Source organism: Ahaetulla prasina, chromosome 6 (assembly GCF_028640845.1).
Source record: "Ahaetulla prasina isolate Xishuangbanna chromosome 6, ASM2864084v1, whole genome shotgun sequence".
NCBI lineage: Eukaryota > Metazoa > Chordata > Lepidosauria > Squamata > Colubridae > Ahaetulla > Ahaetulla prasina.
In genome coordinates this window covers 109,752,120-109,773,647 of record NC_080544.1, presented here as the reverse complement: position 1 = coordinate 109,773,647, position 21,528 = coordinate 109,752,120, and the positions used below count along the sequence as shown (strand labels likewise).

Here is a 21,528-nt window from a genome sequence, read left to right as displayed (position 1 = left end):
AGAGTTCCTCAGCCGGGAGTTGAAGTTCACAAGTCTTAAAGTTGCCAAGGTTGGAGACCCCTGAACTATAGGGAGGGAGCAAGACCACTGAATGGAAGAGTCAAGTATGATTACCTATTTTTTCCCCTCCATTCTTGCTCCGATTAATGCATGCAATACTCAAGACCAGGAGTCTCCAACCTTGGTCCCTTTAAGACTTGTGGACTTCAACTCCCAGAGTTCCTCAGCCAGCAAAGCTGGCTGAAGAATTCTGGGAGTTAAAGTCCACAAGTCTTAAAGTTGCCAAGGTTGGAGACCCCAGGTTTAAAGTTTCAACAGCAGTAAAAAAAGTGACCTATGACTGTTTTTCACACTTAACAACCGTAGCGCTATCCCCATGGTATTCAGACGCTGGGCAACCGACCCATATTTATGATGGTTGCAGTGTGCTAGGGTCATGTGATTCCAAGGTTGGAGACCCCTGCTCAAGACAACACATTGGCTGAGACTGGAAGCCATCACACAAACAGGTGCCAACTGCGTTGGCTACACCACAAGCATCATTTGCTACATGCCAAAGCCGAGGGATGAGTTTGTCGCTCTTTGGTAAGAACGATGCCCAACCCTGCCATTGATGATGGACCCTTTAGATCAGGAGTCTCCAAACTTGGAAACGTTTAAGATTTGTGGACTTCAACTCCCAGAATTCCTCAGGCAGCCATGCTGGCTGGGGCATTCTGGGAGTTGAAGGCCACAAGTCTTAAAATCTGGCTGGGGCATTCTGGGAGTTGAAGGCCACAAGTCTTAAAGGCTGGCTGGGGGATTCTGGGAGTTGAAGGCCACAAGTCTTAAAGGCTGGCTGGGGGATTCTGGGAGTTGAAGGCCACAAGTCTTAAAATCTGGCTGGGACATTCTGGGAGTTGAAGGCCACAAGTCTTAAAATCTGGCTGGGGCATTTTGGGAGTTGAAGGCCACAAGTCTTAAAATCTGGCTGGGGCATTCTGGGAATTGAAGGCCACAAGTCTTAAAATCTGGCTGGGACATTCTGGGAGTTGAAGGCCACAAGTCTTAAAATCTGGCTGGGACATTCTGGGAGTTGAAGGCCACAAGTCTTAAAATCTGACTAGGGGATTCTGGGAGTTGAAGGCCACAAGTCTTAAAGGCTGGCTGGGGGATTCTGGGAGTTGGAGACCACAAGACTTAAAATCTGACTAGGGGATTCTGGGAGTTGGAGGCCACAAGACTTAAAATCTGACTAGGGGATTCTGGGAGTTGAAGGCCACAAGTCTTAAAGGCTGGCTGGGGCATTCTGGGAGTTGAAGGCCACACGTCTTAAAATCTGACTAGGGGATTCTGGGAGTTGAAGGCCACAAGTCTTAAAATCTGGCTGGGGCATTCTGGGAGTTGAAGGCCACAAGTCTTAAAATCTGGCTGGGACATTCTGGGAGTTGAAGGCCACAAGTCTTAAAGGCTGGCTGGGGGATTCTGGGAGTTGAAGGCCATAAGCCTTAAAGGCTGGCTGGGGCATTCTGGGAGTTGAAGGCCACAAGTCATAAAGTTGCCATGTTTGGAGATCCCTGCCTTAAATCCTGATCCTCATTGTTGATATAAGAAACGCCTCCCCTGCCATCACTACTGATTTAAATCCAACAACCTTTAATTCTGTTCCCATCTTTACAAGTGTCCAAACTGAGAAAGGCAGCCGTCACAGTCTTTTCCAAAGCCACCTGGCGCCAAGGAACCTTCTGGCTGCCAAACTCTCAAGATGGAGGACCCAGACTCAGCTTCATATTCTTTGGTTGTTGACAAGTAATTCTCTCGGGAGTCCGGCAAAGCAGCAGAGGAGAAACCGCTCGATGGAAGCTCTCGGCTAGGACCATGGAGCCGAGCCCTAACCCTGCTGCACGGTTGTCGTGCGTTAGGAAGCATCGCAGCAGCCCGGCTTGGGAAGAAAAGGTTGGGGAGATGTGGAACCCCAACTTCAGCCAAGAATATTGCTGCTTGATCTTCAGCTCGCCTTCACCTCGATCCTTGAGGGCCACCTCGGTCTGGTGTTCCATCAACCACCAACCCTTGCCCACAGTGGACAACAGATAACCCTGCTTTACAGCTGAGTGCTCGTAACGGCACTCACCCCATGCACTAGCAGCGTGGGGCCAAGTCCGTGGGTCAGGATCTCCAGTTGTTCCAAATATCTGGGGTATAAATTAGTGTCCGCGGGAGGACGGGGCAGGTAAAGGAAGCGGACAGTAGGGGTGGAACTCTGTTGGAGAATGAGCTGGTTAACCGCAGTCAAATACTCGTCGGAGACTGACGTTATGTTGCTGGAGAAGTTGAGGGCGCCGTCGGCCGAGTCTTCCTGGCGGCTGTGCCAGTGGAGAGCAACCACGCTGTCCCACAGCACCAGCTGGACTTTCGCCCGGATGCGCAGGTCCTTCAGAAGCTTTCGCAGCTTGTCCTCCTGGCCCTGGGGGCTGGTGCAACTCTGCACGCAGAGGAAGAGACGCAAGTGAGCCCTTCGCCACGACCGGGTCATGGCCAGGACGCAGCCCATCTGTAACAAGAAGAGGCTGCTGGTGTCGACGTAGCGGGCGCTGTCGGGGCGCAAAAGGTTGATGGGCCAGACGTCGATGAGAGGTTGGGCTCGCCACCCGACGGACTGAGGCAGCTGGAGCTGGTCGAAGTAGCGGGCCAGAAGGACGTTGCGCGACATCTTCATGGCGTCGCAGATGATGGCCACGTACTCCCAGGAGGAAAGTTGCTTGGGGCCTCCGGAGGTCCAGACGGGAGGGAAGTCGTGCCAGATTGCCTCGTCTCTGCTGAAGGCTGTGGGTTGGGAGATATTGTCGAGTGGGGGGGCATTGTCGTAGAAGCCCAGCGCAATGGTGTTAGGCCTCATGCCTCCTGGAGGACGAAGAGACACAACAAGAGCTGGGTTTTATGCTCATATTCTTACACTTCTTATTTTTTTTATGTGTTTCTTATACATCTTTTCATTTTATACTTATTCTTCTATACCTCTTATATGGGCAAGTCCTTGACTTACAACAGTTTCTTTAGCAACTGTCAGAAGTTACAACGGCCCTAAAAAAGTGGCCTAGGACCGTTTTTCATTCTTATGACCAGTGTCCCCATGGTTATGTGATCAAAATTCATATGCTTAGCAACTGACTCATATTTATGACGGTTGCTGTGTCATGGGGTTCATCTGATCCCTTTTTGTGAAGCCCGATTCACTTAACAACCATGTCACTAATTTGACAACTGCAGTGACTCACTTAACAACTATGGCAAGAGAGGTCGTAAAATAGGGCAAAACTCCTTTAGCAAATGTCTTGCTTAGCAACAGAAATTTTGGGCTCCACTGTGGCCATAACTTGAGGACTACCTGTGCTTAAACTTTTATATTTCTTTTTTATTAAACTTTTTTTTAAAACAAAAAGAAATTTTAACACTTTTTTCTTTTCCACAGTTTTGCCTCGGTAACCAATACTTATACGTTTTTTCTCCTTAATCCTAACGTATCTTTTATACATATATTTCTAATATTATTTTATTTACATATATACATAGACATAAACGTGTACACAATTTCCTTTCAACAATTTTTGTTTCCTCCTTATTTGTTCTGCTATTTCTACTCCTATTTCATTATTCCATTATTTAATCTTTCCTTGTCTTTTTTCTTTTTCCTCCAGCCATTTATACCATTTCTCCCATACTAGGTAATATTCTGTTTCCTCTTTTTCTTGTATCTCCTTTTGTATTTTATATTTAACTTTTATATTTCTTATACTTTTATATTTTTATTACTTCTTATACTGTGTATTCTTAATTTATTTGGCCAAGTGTAGTTAGACTCACGAAGAATTTGTCTCCAGTACAAAAGTACCCAGTGTACTTACAAACCAACAATGTATAATAATAATAATAATGCCAAAATGTAGAGCCAAATAAAAAGGACAAGTAAAAAATAATAAAGGGGATAAATAAAATAGTGTAGCCACAGTATTGGCTTAGTCTACATATACACTGGTATAATAGGACTAGGAGTTTTGTTAATATGATTTATTGGGTTAGGGATTTTCTATCTTCACTGTGAATTGTATTGTGTTGGGTGGGGATGTGCACTGAGGGAGCTCAACCAATCTCATTGCACATAATGTTGTGCGCTGACAATAAAGATTTGAATTGTGCATTACGCAAAAAAACCCACCTTAGTACAGGTAGTTCTCAACTGAGGAGCACAACTGAGCCCAAAATTTCTATTTCTAAGTGAGTCAGTCAAGTCATTATTTCCCCCATTTTAAGACCTTTCCCGCCACGGTTCTTAAGTGAATCACTGCCGTTGCTAAGTTAATAACGTGCTTGTAAAGTGAATCTGAATTTGCTTGTCAGGAGTTTGTAAAAGGGGATCGCGTGACCCCAGAACACTGCGACCATCATAAATATGAACAAAATGAAATTCAACAGTGAAAAAAGTAAGGTTCTACATTTAGGCCAAAAAAAACCAAAATGCTCAATAGTAGTAACTGTGAGAGGGATCTTGGAGTCCTAGTGGATAACCATTTAGATATGAGCCAGCTGTGTGCAGCAGCTGCCAAAAAAGCCAACACAATTCTGGGCTGCATAAACAGAGGGATAGAATCAAGATCACGTGAAGTGTTAATACCACTTTATGAGGCCTTGGTAAGGCCACACTTGGAATATTGCATCCAGTTTCGGTCACCACGATGTAAAAAGGATGTTGAGATTCTAGAAAGAGTGCAGAGAAGAGCAACGAAGATGATTAGGGGACTGGAGGCTAAAACATATGAAGAACGGTTGCAGGAACTGGGTATGTCTAGTTTAATGAAAAGAAGGACCAGGGGAGACATGATAGCAGTGTTCCAATATCTCAGGGGCTGCCACAAAGAAGAGGGAGTCGGGCTGTTCTCCAAAGCACCTGAGGGTAGAACAAGAAGCAATGGGTGGAAACTGATCAAGGAGAGAAGCAACCTAGAACTAAGGAGAAATTTCCTGACAGTTAGAACAATTAATCAGTGGAACAACTTGACTGCAGAAGTTGTAAATGCTCCAACACTGGAAATTTTTAAGAAAATGTTGGTTAGCCTGAAATGGTGTAGGGTTTCCTGCCTGGGCAGAGGGTTGGACTAGAAGACCTCCAAGGTCCCTTCCAACTCTGATATTATTATTATTATTATTATTATTATTATTATTATTATTATTATTATTATTATTATTATTATTATTATTATTAGTCAGTTGCCAATTGCCGCTACCGGTGACAAGTGTGAAAAAAAAAACAGTTTACAAGTCACTTTCTTCACTGCTGTTACAACTTCAAGCGGTCACTAAATGAATGGTTGTAAGTCGAGGACTACCTACTGTATCTACAAGTATATTTTAGGATCAAGTAACCATATACAGTAAGTAGGTTGGCATGTCTGTGTATAACAACAAAGTAAATATTGGTGTGGGTTTGCTCTGAAGACCCACCTCAATGAACCAGAAGGGAAATATTAATGCATCACATTAATTTCAAAATCCAGCTAGGTGGTCCAGACCAGTGGCCACCAACTGTTGGTCCACGGACCACTGGTGGTCTGCGAGAAAATTTTGGTGGTCCCCAGAAAAGTTATTTGCATTTTTTTCATATTGCACTAAATCAGGGGTCCTCAAATTGCGGCCTCTGGGTTGGATATGTGAAATGAATATTTGTGTTGCTGCAGAAAGTCTCCCCCTTTGGGGTCTTTTTGTGTGGGTTGAAGGGGGGCAGAAATTCCAACTTGGGGTTTGCTTCGGTCTCCTGGTGTGGGGCTTTGGGCGAAGGCTGGAGGGAAACGCCACTGGTGGCGAAGAGCCGAAGGGCCTCGTTCCAGTGGGACTGCATCATGGCCTGGATCTGGCTGACCATCTCAGCCCGCTGAGCCTCCAGGCACTGGTACCTGGCCTTGCACTCCCGCAGGTCTTCCCTCTGCTTGGAAAGCCTATGCTCCTAGTCCTCAGTGAGGTGCTTCTGCTGAGCCTCTTTCTCGGCCAGATCCAATTTGAACTGAATTGTTTTGCCAACTTTTTCTCATGGTGGCTGCTTAGCTCCAGCAACTGCTTCCTGTTGGGGCCCTAAAGAGCCCGGGCAGGCAGGGGAGGAGTGGGTAGGAGGGGAGGGGTGAATAGAGGCCGGCGAGGCACCCCTCGACGTGAGTGACATCAAGTTGGTCATGCCCAACAGTCACACGACCACCTAGCCACACCCACCCAGCCGGTCATTAAGCAGATCATATTAGTGGTCCACGAGATTTAAAATTATGTCAAAGTCTCCGAGGAGCTGAGTTCAGGTTCTGCCAGGGCCCAGAAAGAGGTCAGCCAGCCAGGGGAGAGGATCCCTGGGTCAATCCCGTTAGATCAGGGGTCTCCAACCTTGGCAACTTTAAGCCTGGAGGACTTCAACTCCCAGAATTCCTCAGCCAGCTTTGCTTACTCTCTTGTAATCCCTTCCTCTGCAATCTCTCCAGTTTGGCAGGTAAGAGAAACAGACATGTCTGCCTGAGGAATTCTGGGAGTTGAAGTCCTCCAGGGTTAAAGTTGCCAAGATTGGAGACCCCTGCGTTAGACAGTGGTGGGATTCAAATAGTTTTCACAACCGGTTCTCAACCCTAATGACTTGCTGGGTGGGTGTGGCCATGGTGGGCGTGGCCATGGTGAGTGACAGGCAGCATTCGGCCTCCTGAACCACCCACTGCACTTATCTGGGAGCCATAAACGGGCACGGGGGAGTCCCGGAAGGGGTAGGGTGGGAAGGGGCAGAGCTCTAGCCAGCAATTGAACTACCGGTTCGCCTGAACCGGCCAGAACCAGCTGAATCGCACCACTGCCGTTAGGTGAAGTAGGCCCGCGTGCCTCTTTCATTTAGGAGGCAAATGACTTCCCAGAATTTCAGAGGATTTCCGTGTCTGACGGGACAAAACCCCCGACTCTTTGAAAATAGGGGCCAACCTATTCTGCAAAGCACCTGAAAGTAGGACAAGAAGCAACGGATGGAAACTAATCAAGGAGAGAAGCAACCTGGAACTAAGGAGAAAAGTCCTGACCGAGAGAGCAATTAACCAGTGGAACTGCTTGCCTCCAGAAGTTGTGAATGCTCCACACTGGAGGTTTTTAAGAAGAGATTGGATACCCATTTGTCTAACGTGGTACTGCTTCAGCAGGGGGTTGGACTAGAAGACCTCCAAGGTCCCTTCCAACACTGTTATTCTGTTAAAATCTGCCCTTACAGAATGGATTTTTTAAAAATTTGCATTTATATCCCGCCCTTCTCCGAAGACTCAGGGCGGCTTACACTATGTTAGCAATAGTCTTTATTCTATTTGTATATTTATATACAAAGTCAACTTATTGCCCCCAACAATCTGGGTCCTCATTTTACCTACCTTATAAAGGATGGAAGGCTGAGTCAACCTTGGGCCTGGTGGGACTAGAACCTGCAGTAATTGCAGGCAGCTGCTGTTAATAACAGACTGCATTAGCCACAGAGGCCATTTAACTTGTTCAACGGGAAGTTAGAGGCATTTTTTTTTTAAAAAAAGTTGAAGCTGGAGGAAAGGTGACCACCTAGAAATCCAAGGTTACCTACCCAGTCCCGAGATGAAGAGCAGCTGCTGTGTGCCGTGCCTCACTGAGCTGGCGAGAGTCAGGTTGACGAAGGCTTTGATGTTCAACCGGTCCACCAGCTGCAGCCAGGAATCCGACTGGTCTGGCAAAGGATCAGATGGCAGGCAGTCTGAGGATAAGCAGAGAGGGTCAGTCTCAGGGCCTGGCCCAGCGGAGAAAAAGGACAAAGATACCGGCACATGCCATTATTCGAGACATTTTCTTCTTGGTGATAGTTGCCGATATGGTTGGCTTTAAAATAGCGTTTCCCAACCTAGGTAATTTTAAGCTACTGGCATGCTGGCAAGGGAATTTTTTATTTATTTATTTATTTTGTCACAACAGTATATATAAGCATAAGCATGAAAGTAACTATATAATATATAAGCATATATATATATATATATATATATATATATATATATATATATATATATATATATATATATATACATATATATATATATATATAAGTATGAGTATGTAATAACTATATTAATTGGATATAATGAAAGAAAACAATAGGACAGGAACGGTAGGCACGTTTGTGCTCTTATGCATGCCCCTTACAGACCTCTTAGGAACGGGGTGAGGTCAGTGGTGGGATTCAAGTAATTTAACAACCGGTTCTCTGCCCTAATGATTTCTTCTAACAACCAGTTTGCCAAACTGCTCAGAAAGTTAACAACCGGTTCTCCCGAAGTGGTGCGAACTGGCTGAATCCCACCACTGGGTGAGGTCAATAGTAGATAGTTTTTGGTTAAAGCTTTGGGGATTTTGAGAAGAGACCACAGAGTCAGGTAGTGTGTTCCAAGCACTAATAACTCTGTTACAGAAGTCATATTTTCTGCAATCAAGATCGAAGCGGTTAACATGAAGTTTAAATCTATTGTTTGCTTTTGTATTGTTGTGATTGAAGCTGAAGTAGTCTTTAACAGGAAGGACATTACAATAGATGATTCTATGAGTTAAACACAGGTCCTGTCGAAGGCGGCGGAGTTCTAAGTTTTCTAAACCCAGGATTTCAAGTCTGGTGGCATAAGGTATTTTGTTGTATTCAGAGGAGTGGAGAACTCTTCTTGTAAAATATTTCTGGACACGTTCAATTGCATTGATGTCTGAAATGATGTGAGGGTTCCAGACAGTCGAGCTGTATTCAAGAATTGGTCTAGCAAATGTTTTATATGCTCTGGTAAGTCGTGTAGTGTTTCTGGAGAAGAAGCTACGTAAAATTAGGTTTACAACTCTTAAAGCCTTTTTTGCGATGTAGTTGCAGTGGGCTTTGGCACTTAGATCATTGGATATGAAAACTCCAAGGTCTTTGACAGGGTGGGGGGGTCATCTGTAAGGTAATGTCTATCGAGTTTGTATTTAGTGTTTGGATTCTGGGAATTGAAGTCCATACATCTTTTAAACTTGTGCAACTTCAAAAACTCTTTAACTAGACGTTACAATGCTGGATTAGGAACAGGGCCTCATCTGGATCCAAGCTTATTCATTTTTATTTTTATTTTTGCATTTATACCCCGCCCTTCTCCGAAGACTCAGGGCGGCTTACACTATGTCAAGCAATAGTCTTCATCCTATTTGTATATTTATATACAAAGTCAACTTATTGCCCCCAACAATCTGGGTCCTCATTTTACCTACCTTATAAAGGATGGAAGGCTGAGTCAACCTCCTTCCCCTTTTCATCTTCTCTTTCCCTTTCCCCTTCCCCGTCCTCTTCCCCTTTCTCCTCCTCCTCCTCCTCCTCCTTCCCCTTCTTCATCTTCTCCTTCCCTTTCCCCTTCCCCGTCCTCTTCCCCTTTCTCCTTCTCCTCCTCCTCCTCCTCCTCCTTCCCCTTCTTCATCTTCATCTTCCCCTTCCCTTTCTTCTTCTTCTTCTTCTTCTCCTCCTCCTCCTCCTCCTCCTCCTCCTCCTTTTTTTAATTTGAATTTATATCCCGCCCTTCTCCGAAGACTCAGGGCGGCTTACACTATGTCAAGCAATAGTCTTCATCCATTTTGTATATTAAATACAAAGTCAACTTTTATTGCCCCCAACAATCTGGGTCCTCATTTTACCTACCTTATAAAGGATGGAAGGCTGAGTCAACCTTGGACCTGGTGGGACTTGAACCTGCAGTAATTGCAGGCAGCTGCTGTTAATAACAGATTGCATTAGTCTGTTGAGCCACCAGAGGCCCTTATTCATGGCACTTTCCTGGGCAATTTGGGAGTGAAGCTCTTTCCTACCTCGCAGGGTCATTGTGGGAGAAAGTAGCAGGAAGAAAACTATGCATAACCAGTGGTGAAATCTGAACCGGTTTACTACTGGTTTGCTAGCTGCGCATGCACGCCAAAAGGAGGCATGGGATAAGTAGAACAGCGCTCGGGGGATGGGTGGGTCGATCAGCTGTGGCACGCGATCTTTTTTTTTCTTTTAAAAGCATTTTTTTTACAACCTATTCGGCCGAATGAAAGTAAAAAAAAAAAGCTTTTAAAAGTAAAAAAAAAAGGCTGTGACGAAAAAAAGTTAAAAAAAAGGCTTTGACGATCGCGTGGCTCGGCTGTGATCGTCAGAGCCTTTTTTTTAACCTTTTAAAAGCATTTTTTGCAACCTATTTTTTTTTACAACCTATTCAGCTGAATAGGTTGTAAAAATGCTTTTAAAAGTTAAAAAAAAGGCTTTGACGATCGCGTGGCTCAGCTGTGATCGTCAGAGCCTTTTTTTTAACCTTTTAAAAGCATTTTTTACAACCTATTTTTTTTTACAACCTATTCAGCTGAATAGGTTGTAAAAATGCTTTTAAAAGTTAAAAAAAAGACTTTGACGATCGCGTGGCTCAGCTGTGATTGTCAGAGCCTCTTTTTTCATCTTTTAAAAGCATTTTTTAAAAGAAGCGGCAAGCGGGCAACCAGGCGATTGGGTGGGCATGGGTGGGGTGGGCCAAGGATTTTTGCTACTGGTTCTCCGAACCGCCCATCCCATCGCTACCGGATCAGCCGAACCGGTCCGAACCGGGAGCATTTCACCCCGATGCATAGTATGCCTAACTATGTAGTAGAAAACTATGCCTACTGTCTCCATTTATTTGTGTTCATTTCCCTCGTTCAAGTCCCATGTTCATATTTATACCTGCTATCTTGTACATGTTTGACAAACAAACAAATAAATAAATAAATAAATGCATACTGCTTGGGCCTCTGGGTGGATTTACAAAATAAGTTCTAATTTTACCAATGAATAAAACCCCAAACCTTTGGATAACTTCCAATACTACGGGCTATGTTAAATCTGGTTTTTATTTTTCCTGAGCAGGTACGTGATGCTGGTAAATCCATTCCTTCTTTGCCTGAAAATAAGCTTATATTTTCTCTGCTATCGTTTGTGATCTAATCTTTATAGCAGCCTTCTAAAACAGTATTCTCTGTTTCAGCAATCTTCTTTCGACAGGCATCTCCTGGTGTACTGGGAATCCTCGATTTATAATAATTTGTTTAGTGGCCGCTCAAAAGTGACTTATGACCGTTTTTCTTAAAACCGCTGCAGCGTCCCCGTGGTCGCAAGATCAAAATTCAGATACTTGAACCTAGTGCAAGGCGTAAATGGGAAAATAGAAAATATCCTACAACTGATAATGAATGAAGATCAAAAAGTCCAGGAAAGAGAGGAGACAACAGAAAGAATGGAGGAAAAGATAGAACAGACAAATCAGCAAATAAAGCAAGGAGATGAGAAAGAGAAGACGATAAAGATAATAGTGACTGATGAAATAAACCAAGGGAAAAGTATTTTAAGAGATTTAAAAATGGATAAGTGGGAAGATACTTTTGAAAGGGAGAGAGAGGCTTGGGTGGACACTCTGGAAAGCAGGCAGCTTAGTGGGATAGAGATGGGATAGAGACTGAATGATGAAGACACAGATGTTGATAGAGACAAAGATCTAAGAGAGGAGTATGGGAGGCACGCTAAAAAACAACAACAAATAAGGAAGTATTAAAACGGACAAGAGATGATGGATAGAAAGAAAATATTTTTTTTCTAATATAATGATGGCCTGATTAAAAACTAGAATAGAGGTAGAAATAAGAATGCACACTTGTATATAAAGCAATAAGGTAAACGTAAAGGTTCCCCTCGCACATATGTGCTAAGTCGTTCCCAACTCTAGGGGGCGGTGCTCATCTCTGTTTCAAAGCTAAGGAGCCAACGCTGTCCGAAGACGTCTCCGTGGTCATGTGGCCGGTATGACTCAACGCCAAAGGCGCACGGAACGCTGTTACCTTCCCACCAAAGGTGGTCCTTATTTTTTCTAGATGCTTTCAAAACTGCTAGGTTGGCAGAAGCTGGGACAAGTAACAGGAGCTCACCCCATTACACGGCAGCACTAGGGATTCGAACCGCCGAGCTGCCGACCTTTCGATCGACAAGCTCAACATCCTAGCCCCTGAGCCACCGCATCCCGATATATAAAGCAATAGCTAGATGGAAAGACTGGAGGTTGAAAGATGGTATTATTATGTATGTTTAAATAATATGATTGGTACTAGAATGGTGCATTGAAACACCGAACAATCAAATATTGAAGGACTATGTCATAATATAAACGTGTGCTAACAGTAGGATTCGTAATGGTGGCTTGACTAGAAGCTACAATAGAGGTAGAAATAAGAAATAGGGGGGATATTAGTATATATAATTTTTATATAATAGAATATAAGCAATAACTAGATGGGAAGATTAGATGACGAAAGATGGCATTACCATGTATGCTTAAATAACATCATTGGCATTAAAATGGAACATTGAAATTTAAAATAATTCAGATGCTTGGCAACTGGCTCATATTTATGCCCGTTGCAGTGTTCCAGGATCATGGCTCAGACTGCTAAGACAGTCTGTTATTAACAGCAGCTGCTTGCAATTACTGCAAGTTCAAGTCCCAGCAGGCCCAAGGTTGACTCAGCCTTCCATCCTTTATAAGGTAGGTAAAATGAGGACCCAGATTATTGGGGGCAATAAGTTGACTTTGTATATAATATTACAAATGGATGAAGACTATTGCTTGACATAGTGTAAGCCGCCCTGAGTCTTCGAAGAAGGGCGGGATATAAATGCAAATAAAAAAACAACAACAACTGAGGAGCCAGATTCACTTCAAAACTATGTTACTAAACTTAACAACCGCAGCCATTCACCTAACAACGGTGGCAAGAAAGGTCGTAAAATGGAGCAAAACAACCACTCAGCAGCTGCCTCGTTTAGCAACAGGAATTCGGGGGTGGCGGCTCAATTACGGTCGTAAGTCGAGGACTGCCTGTGGCAAAATGTCAGATTTCTCATTGGCCGGCAAGTGACATTGATGGCTTTACCATGTGGGCTAAGGAAAAGCAGAAGACGGTTTGTTGTGCCAGCTCATGGGATTTTCCCAAGCCCAGAAACTTTTTCTGATCCCCCTCCCCTTCTAGGACCCAAGCGGGGTGCTCCCCCGCCCCGAATTCTCTGCAACTTGCACGACTTGCACGATTGCTTAGATTTGATCCACGTCTTTCCCTCCCTCCCTTTCCTTCCCCCCACCTCTCTCTGTTTTGGTCTAGGTAAAAAAAAAATGAAATTAGCAACTCTCCTCCTCCCACATTTCCCCTTTTTCTGGGGGGGAAGGGGGGGGGCAAATATCCATTAGTTACCATGGAAACCCAAATAGCTCCAGGAAGGGCCCCTTTTGCAGCCTTCACAAAAGCATCTGAGAAATCAATTTGTAGTACAAAGGATGAGAGTTCCGGCAAAAGGAAGGAAGGAATGCTGGAGTCTCTCCGCTTTGAAAGGGCTGTGCATGAACTACTGGATCCCGGCTGCAAAATTTGGAGCCACCATTAGGTGGCAGTGCAGAGAGAGACTGGTGTATGTCCGGGGCCATCTGGAGATGGCCCAGAGATTTGCAGTCTACGTCAGGGGTCGGCAACCTTAAGCCGTCGAAAAGCCATTTGGACCCGTTTCCCACAGAAAAGAAAACACCACAAAACCCTTCCCGTGCCTGACTATTTCCTCGGCGGCCACAAAACTAGCATATGTAGTTGAATTAAACGTTCTGTTTTCTTCCAACTTTTCGTGGATTTATCCATGGTTGGCCTACCGGGGGTCGAAAAGCTCAAACCGCATGCTGGCGGGTGTCACACATTGGCGGTTGTGACGCATATTTTGAGCGACTGTAACAGAGGGATGAAAGAGCCACATGCGGCTCCAGAGCCACATGCGGCTCCGGAGCCGCAGGTTGCTGACTCCTGGTCTAGATGTTGGAGTACAGGTAGTTCCCGATGTACGACTGCAATTGAGCCCCAAAATCTATGCTGTTTAAGTGAGAAATTTGTTAAGTCAGTTTTGCCCCCTTTTATGACCTTTCCGGCCAAAGTTGTTACGTGAATCGTTGCAGTTGTTAAATTAGTAACCTGGCTGCTAAGTGAATCTGCCTTCCCCGTTGAATTTGCTCGTCAGAAGGCTGCAAAAGGGGATGACGAGAGGCCGAGAAACCTCGAGAAACGAGGTAAATAGGTGTTCTGTCTCCTTCCCCACTTTGGATTAACGAGCTGGCCTTCAGCCAGTGGATTCACGGCTCTTATCAGTCCTGGCAGAGAAATCGCAGCTGCCTGCCAAAGTTCAAATAAATGACTCACGTAGCAAGACTTTCAGCTCTTTTTGAAATGGTTCAGCTAAACTTTTGCTTCCCGTGGAGTGAGAGCAGTCCCAAAGCTCCTTATATATCCTGTGGATAGCTTGATTATTATTATTATCAGCTGGGTCTGAAGGCGTAGCCTGGGGAAGGGAGGAATCAGGGGATGATGGCCTCATTACGTCCTCCGACTGGCCTGGTTCTGGCTCCTGGAGCTGGGCCAAAGGTATCGGTGCTTCCGAGGTAAACCTTACCGGCCCTTCCCCCTCACTGTCGGAGTCACTTTCGGGCATGGGGCCACGTTCGGGGGCTGGAGTCACAACAATAGGAGTCCATTGCCAAGCATCTGAATTTTGATCATGTGACCGGGAGGAATGCAGCAATGATTGTTAGCTATGAAAAACGATCATGCGTCACTTCTTTGAGGGCCGTCGTAACTCCCAATGGTCACTAAACAAGCTGTTGTAAGTCGAAGACTACCTCTAAGCTTATGTTTGGAAAATTGCCCCAACATTTTCATCCTGTCCATGTGAAATGGTCCTTGCTAGGTTGCAACAATCTAGTATTTCTCAACCTCAGCCATTTTATGAGGTGTGGACTTCAACTCCCAGAATTCCTCAGCAGCCTTTAAGCCGTATGGACTTCAACTCCCACAGTTGCTGGCTGGGGAATTCTGGGAGTTGAAATCCACAGCTCATAAAATGGCTGAGGTTGAGAAATACTGGTCCAATCTTGAAGGAGACCTCATGGGATCATCTGGCTGGACTTCCAATGATCTCCTACTCTTCCTCCTACCATCGCCTTACCTAGATCCGCCAACTCTACGTGGCCGAGCACGTATAAGCCACTTTTCTTGAGGTCGTTGATGAAACGGATGAGTTGAAGGGAGGTCCGCGGATTCCGCACCATCAGCAACACTTGGGGGCGCCAAAATTTGACGTGTTCTTTGCGGCTGTCCAACAGCAGCAGGTACTTGCGGACCTGGGTGCGAAAGAAGCGCAAGGGTCAGATAGAACAAAAAAGGGACAGGATTCCTTTGTCAAATCTTGAGTTTATTCAGGGGACTTTTCCTCTAGATCAGTATTTCTCAACTTCTGGAACTTTAAAGACGTGCGGACTTCAACTCCCAGAATTCCCCAGCCAGCAATTCTGGGAGTTGAAGTCCATACGTCTTAAAGTTCCAATAAGCTGAGAAAAAATGGATCTAAATGGACTGCAGCCCCAAAGACTATCCAGGATGAGGATGATGGGAGCTGTTGTCCCATCACGAAGGATTATGCATGGCTCTACAATTTTAACAGGTAGAAGATGACAATCAAGTTCCAAGAGATTGTTTCAGCCAATGTGTAAATGTAATAGCAATTCAAGCAGGGGCTTCCATACATATTTTTCCAATAGTCCTTGGCTTAAAACCATTCCTTTAATGACTGTTTGGTTAGTCTAGTGAAGAGGAGGACCAGGGGAGACAGGATAGCAGTCTTCCAGTATTTGAGGGGCTGCCACAGAGAGGAAGGAGGTCAAGCTATTTTCCAAAGCACCTGAAAGCCAGACAAGGAATAATGGATGAGAACTGATCAAGGAGAGATTCAACTTAGAAATAAGGAGTAATTTTCTGACAGTGGGCCGTGGTGTGGCTCAGGCTGTAAGAAGCCTGTTATTAAAACACAGCTGCCTGCAATTACTGCAGGTTCTAGTCCCACCAGGCCCAAGGTTGACTCAGCCTTCCATCCTTTATAAGGTAGGTAAAATGAGGACCCAGATTGTTGGTGGGGCAATAAGTTGACTTTATAAATATACAAATAGGATGAGACTATTGCCTTACACACTGTAAACCGCCCTGAGTCTTCGGAGAAGGGCGGGATATAAATGTAAATTAAAAAAACAACAACAAAAAACAATCAAACAATGGAACAGAAGTTGCCTTCGGAAGTTGTGGGAGCTTCATCCCTGGAAGCTTTCAAGAAGATACTGGACTGCCATCTGTCAGAAATGGTGTAGGGTCTCCTGATTGGGTGGGGCGTTGGGCTAGATCAGGGGTCTCCAATTTTGGTCCCTTTAAGACTTGTGGACTTCAACTCCCAGAGTCCCTCAGCCAGCAAAGCTGGGAGTTGAAGTCCACAAGTCTTAAAGGGACCGAAGTTGGAGACCCCTGGGCTAGATGACCTCCAAGGTCCCTTCCAACTCTGTTATTCTGTATTCTACCATTTGAAATTACAACAGCACTGGAAAAAATTACTTATGTTTTTCACACTTATTTATTTATTTATTTATTTATTTAATTAATTAAACTTTTATACCGCCCTTCTCCCGAAGGACTCAGGGTGGCGTACAGCCTGCATTAAAACAATTTATATACACACTAAAATAACAATTAAAAAACTTATTCCAAAAAGGCCGAAATTAAAACCGTCCAATTGACCATATAAAATACCCAATAAAATACAATTAAAATTTAAAATGTAAGGATTTAAAAAATTTAGCATTTAAAAAATCAGGCCAGTCCCGCTTGGATAAATAAATAAGTTTTCAGTTCCCGGCGAAAGGTCCGAAGGTCAAGCAATTGGCGTAAACTGGGGGGAAGTTCGTTCCAGAAAGTAGGTGCTCCCACAGAGAAGGCCCTTCCCCTGGGGGCCGCCAGCCGACTTACGACCGTTGCAGCATCTCCACTGGTCACATGATCAAAATTCGGATGCTTGCCAACTGGTTCATATTTATGACGGTTGCAGTGTCCTGGGGTCATGTGATCCTGGACTTCGCACTTCGCACGGTCAGGAAATGAACTGTTATAAGTCGAGGATCACCTGTATATACATCACACCTGCCCAAGTTTCAGCTCCTTTTCGGCGTTCATGCAGCACAAAGAACCATAAGCGGTGCCAATGGGTGCAGTTCACCGCAATAGATAGGTGTAACACGTGGCTCCCGTGTTACACCTATCCTGCGCAGACTGCACTGGCTACCTGTGGCCTTCCGGGTGCACTTCAAGGTGCTGGTGACAATCTTTAAAGCGCTCCATGGCATAGGGCCGGGCTATTTACGGGACCGCCTACTGCTACCAAATACCTCCCACCGACCCGTGCGCTCTCACAGAGAGGGACTCCTCAGGGTGCCGTCAGCGAGACAGTGTCGTCTGGCGACACCCAGGGGAAGGGCCTTCTCTGTGGGGGCTCCCACCCTCTGGAACGAACTCCCCCCAGGACTTCGTCAACTTCCGGACCTCCGAACCTTTCGTCGCGAGCTTAAAACACACTTATTCATCTGCGCGGGACTGGATTAGATTTTAAAGTTATGGGTTTTAAGGGGTTTTTATTATTTATAACTATTTTAAATTTGGGCAATAGAATAAGTTTTTTAATGGTTGTTTTTAATCTGTATTTTTTATGTATTTTAACTGCCTGTGAACCGCCCTGAGTCCTTAGGGAGATAGGGCGGTATATAAATTTGAAAAATAAATAAAATAAATAAATAAATAAAATAGATAAACAAATACAGGTAAGCCTCCATTCACAACAATTCGTCTAGTGAACGTTCAAAGTTACAAAGTATTGAAAAAAGTGACTTGCAACCATTTGCAGCATCCTCATGGTCACCTGACCAAAATCCAGATGCCTGACAATTGGTTCCTATTTATGACGGGCGCAGCCTTCCGGGGTGTGGGTCACGTGACCCGCTTCTGCGACCTTCTGACGACCAAAAGTCAATGGGGAAGCCAGATTCACTTAATGACTGCGTGACTAATTTAACAACTGCCACGATTCACTTAACAGCTACGGCAAGAAAGGTCGCATAATGGGGCAAAAACTCATTTTAATAAATGTCTCACTTAGAAAAACGCACATTTTAGGCTCAATTATGGCTTTAAGTCAAGGACGACCTGTACAAGGCTAATCCCAAAATAATAAAAATTAGCAAGGGGGACGCCTGCAGCTGCTTTTAATCTAAGCGAGTTTAAAGATTGTTGGGGGCAATAAAAGTTGACTTTGTATATAATATTTATTTATTCAATTTATTTTATTCAATTTTTATACCGCCCTTCTCCCGAAGGACTCAGGGTGGTGTACAGCCAAGTAAAAAGTCACAATATCAACATTAAAAGAAATTAAAACAAACATATTATAAAGTGGCCAGATTTAAAACAAATTAAAATATTAAAATATAAATAACCCAATAAAATTTTAACCCAATAAAATTTTAGGCCAGTCCCGCTTGAATAAATAAGTGCGTTTTCAGCTCACGGCGAAAGGTCCTGTTGTGTCTTGCCCGCCCTCAGAGCAGCCGGGGCCTTCTTATCTGCTCCTGAACACGGAGGAATGTATGCCTCCCGGCCCAAGTCCTGGCTCCATGCCCAGACAAACTGCAGAAGAAGGAGCACCTCCCGGCCCCAGCCCTGACTCCATGCCCAGGCAAACGGAGCAGCTAGACCCCTCCCCATCCTCCACAGCATGTGAGCCTGAGGAGGGTTTATTACCAACAGCTGATTGGAGTGATCCTCGCATCAGAAGATTGGATAGGCGGAGGCAACAGAAGGAAGGGAGGGGCAGGCCTTAATGAGTGCTGAGTCATGGAGCCACACCCCATGGCCTATATAAAGGATCTACTTTCTGGCAGTCTCTGAGTCAGGCAAAAGTCGAACTTATCTTGCTGAAGTCACTTACTGGTCTCCTGCCTGCCCTGAGGACTTTGCTAGGACTTTGGGCAGAGCTGCAGAGGCAAGCCTGATTCGGATTTCCCTGACCCGGCCGTCAGCGGAGGAGTGGGACACGACAGGTCCGAAGATCAGGTACTTGACGTAAACCAGGGGGAAGCTCGTTCCAGAGCGTGGGAGCTCCCACAGAGAAGGCCCTGCCCCTGGGGGCCGCCAGCCGACATTGTTTGGCAGACGGCACCCTGAGAAGGCCCTCTCTGTGAGAGCGTACGGGTCGGTGGGAGGCAAACGGTAACAGCAGGCGGTCCCGTAAGTACCCAGGTCCTAAGCCATGGAGCGCTTTAAAGGTGGTGACCAAGATCTTAAAGCGCACCCGGAAGACCACAGGAAGCCAGTGCAGACTGCGCAGGAATGGTGTTACATGAGAGCAACGAGTTGCTCCCACTATTACCCGCGCAGCTGCATTCTGGACTAGCTGCAGCCGCCGGGTGCACTTCAAGGGCAGCCCCATGTAGAGAGCATTGCAATAATTCAGGCGGGAAGTTACGAGGGCATGATGAAGACTATTGCTTGACATAGTGTAAGCCGCCCTGAGTCTTCGGAGAAGGGCGCGATATAAATGCAAATAATAATAATAATAAAAAAATAGGTCGCACAACTACTATCTCTGTTCCATTTTTGATCATTTGCCTTCAGTCCTTGCCAGGTTTCTCCTCCTGGTTGGCTCCTTTGCGTGCCTTCGACATGACTTGAGTTTAACTCATAGAATCATCTATTTCAATGTCCTTCCTGTCAAAGACTACTTCAGCTTCAATTGCAACAATACACGAGCACACAATAGATTTAAGCTTAATGTTAACCGCTCCAATCTTGATTGCAGAAAATATGACTTCAGTAACAGAGTTGTAAATACTTGGAACACACTACCTGACTCTGTGGTCTCTTCCCAAAATCCCCAAAGCTTTAACCAAAAACTGTCTACTATTGACCTTACCCTGTTCCTAAGAGGTCTGTAAGGGGCGTGCATAAGAGCACAAGCATGCCTACCGTTCCTGTCCTATTGTTTCCCTTCATTATATCCAATTAATATAGTTATTACATACTTATGTGTTCTGTCTCCTTCCCCACTTCAGACCCACGAGCTGGCCTTCTTATCAGTCCTGGCAGAGAAATCGCAGCTGCCTGCCAAAGTTCAAACAAATGACTCAGGCAGCAAGACTTTCAGCTCTTTTTGAAACGGTTCAGCTAAACTTTTGCTTCCCGTGGAGTGAGAGCAGTCCCAAAGCTCCTTATATATCCTGTGGGTTGGAGCTCCTGCCCCACCCTTCCTTTTGATGACGCCACCTCTCTAATCTTCTGAAGCACGGGTCAAGCCAAGCTTGATGATTATTATTATCAGCTGGGTCTGAAGGCGTAGCCTGGGGAAGGGAGGAATCAGGGAATGACGGCCTCATTACGTCCTCCGACTGGTCTGGTTCTGGCTCCTGGAGCCGGGCCAAAGGAATCGGTGCTCCTGAGGTAAGCCTTACCAGCCCTTCCCCCTCACTCTCGGAGTCACTTTCGGGCAAGGGGTCAGGTTCGGGGGCTGCACTCACAACATTATGCTTATATATAGTATAGTTATTTCGTGCTTATGCTTATATATACTGTTGTGACAAAAATAAATAAATAAAATAAAAATAAATAAAGGAAGATGAATGGAACCCAATGCCTGCCTGTCAAGATCCTGGATCAGTCAGAGAAAATGCTGGCTGAGTAGCCCACTTGGCAACCTGCAAGTGGGTGGGTGGGTGAGAAATAAAGAGGGGTGCCAGCCAGTGACAGCACCATATGCTGGAGGTTCTGCCTGGATCGGTGGGGAACAACTGGGGGGGGTGTCCCAGTCTGAATAGACAGCCGCGACCAGCTTGGCGGTAAGAGGGAGGGAGGGAGAGAAGCAGATGGGTCCCATTTACCGCCCAACAAGTTGCTTTCCTAGAAAAATAATTGCTACCAACCGGCCTTCCATGGAGGACCTGTATACTGCACGAATCAAGAAGAGGGCCGTGAAAATATTTACAGACCCCTCACATCCAGGACATAAACTGTTTCAACTCCTACCCTCAAAACGACGCTATAGAGCACTGCACACCAGAACAACTAGACACAAGAACAGTTTTTTCCCGAAGGCCATCACTCTGCTAAACAAATAATTCCCTCAACACTGTCAGACTATTTACTGAATCTGCACTACTATTAATCTTCTCATTGTTCCCATCACCAATCTCTTTCCATTTATGACTGTATGACTGTAACTTTGTTGCTGGCAATCCTTATGATTTATATTGATATATTGACCATCAATTGTGTCGTAAATGTTGTACCTTGAGGATATACCTTGTTGTACCTTGAGCATATGCACCAAGACAAATTCCTTGTGTGTCCAATCACACTTGGCCAATAAAAAAATTCTATTCTATTCTATTCTAGATGGGCAAGGTGGGCCTAGCCTTGGGTTCCAGAGTTTCACAGGCAGCGGATTTCTTTCTTCCCTAGCTGTGTGGTTGGTCCAGAAGGCAGGCAGTCCTTTCTCTCCTTCCTTCCTTCCTCCCATCCTCCTCT

The 21,528-nt window shown here is 45.1% G+C and overlaps 1 protein-coding gene across 3 annotated transcripts in view; it reads right to left on the bottom strand.

Annotated features, from left to right (window-relative positions):
• Positions 1 to 1,240: 1,240 nt before the first annotated feature.
• LOC131200495 (solute carrier family 12 member 9-like) overlaps positions 1,241 to 21,528 on the bottom strand; it is a 182,341-nt gene continuing 162,053 nt past the window's right edge. For 2 of the 3 annotated variants that reach the window (XM_058187321.1, XM_058187322.1), the window contains 3 exons: positions 15,089 to 15,263; positions 7,613 to 7,759; positions 1,241 to 2,883 (listed from right to left, as the gene is read on the bottom strand). In XM_058187321.1, the coding sequence (XP_058043304.1) occupies positions 2,084 to 2,883; positions 7,613 to 7,759; positions 15,089 to 15,263 (1,122 nt within the window). In that variant the 3' untranslated portion in view covers positions 1,241 to 2,083. The remainder of the gene's footprint in view (positions 2,884 to 7,612; positions 7,760 to 15,088; positions 15,264 to 21,528) is intronic. The other variant, XM_058187320.1, reaches the window with a different exon arrangement.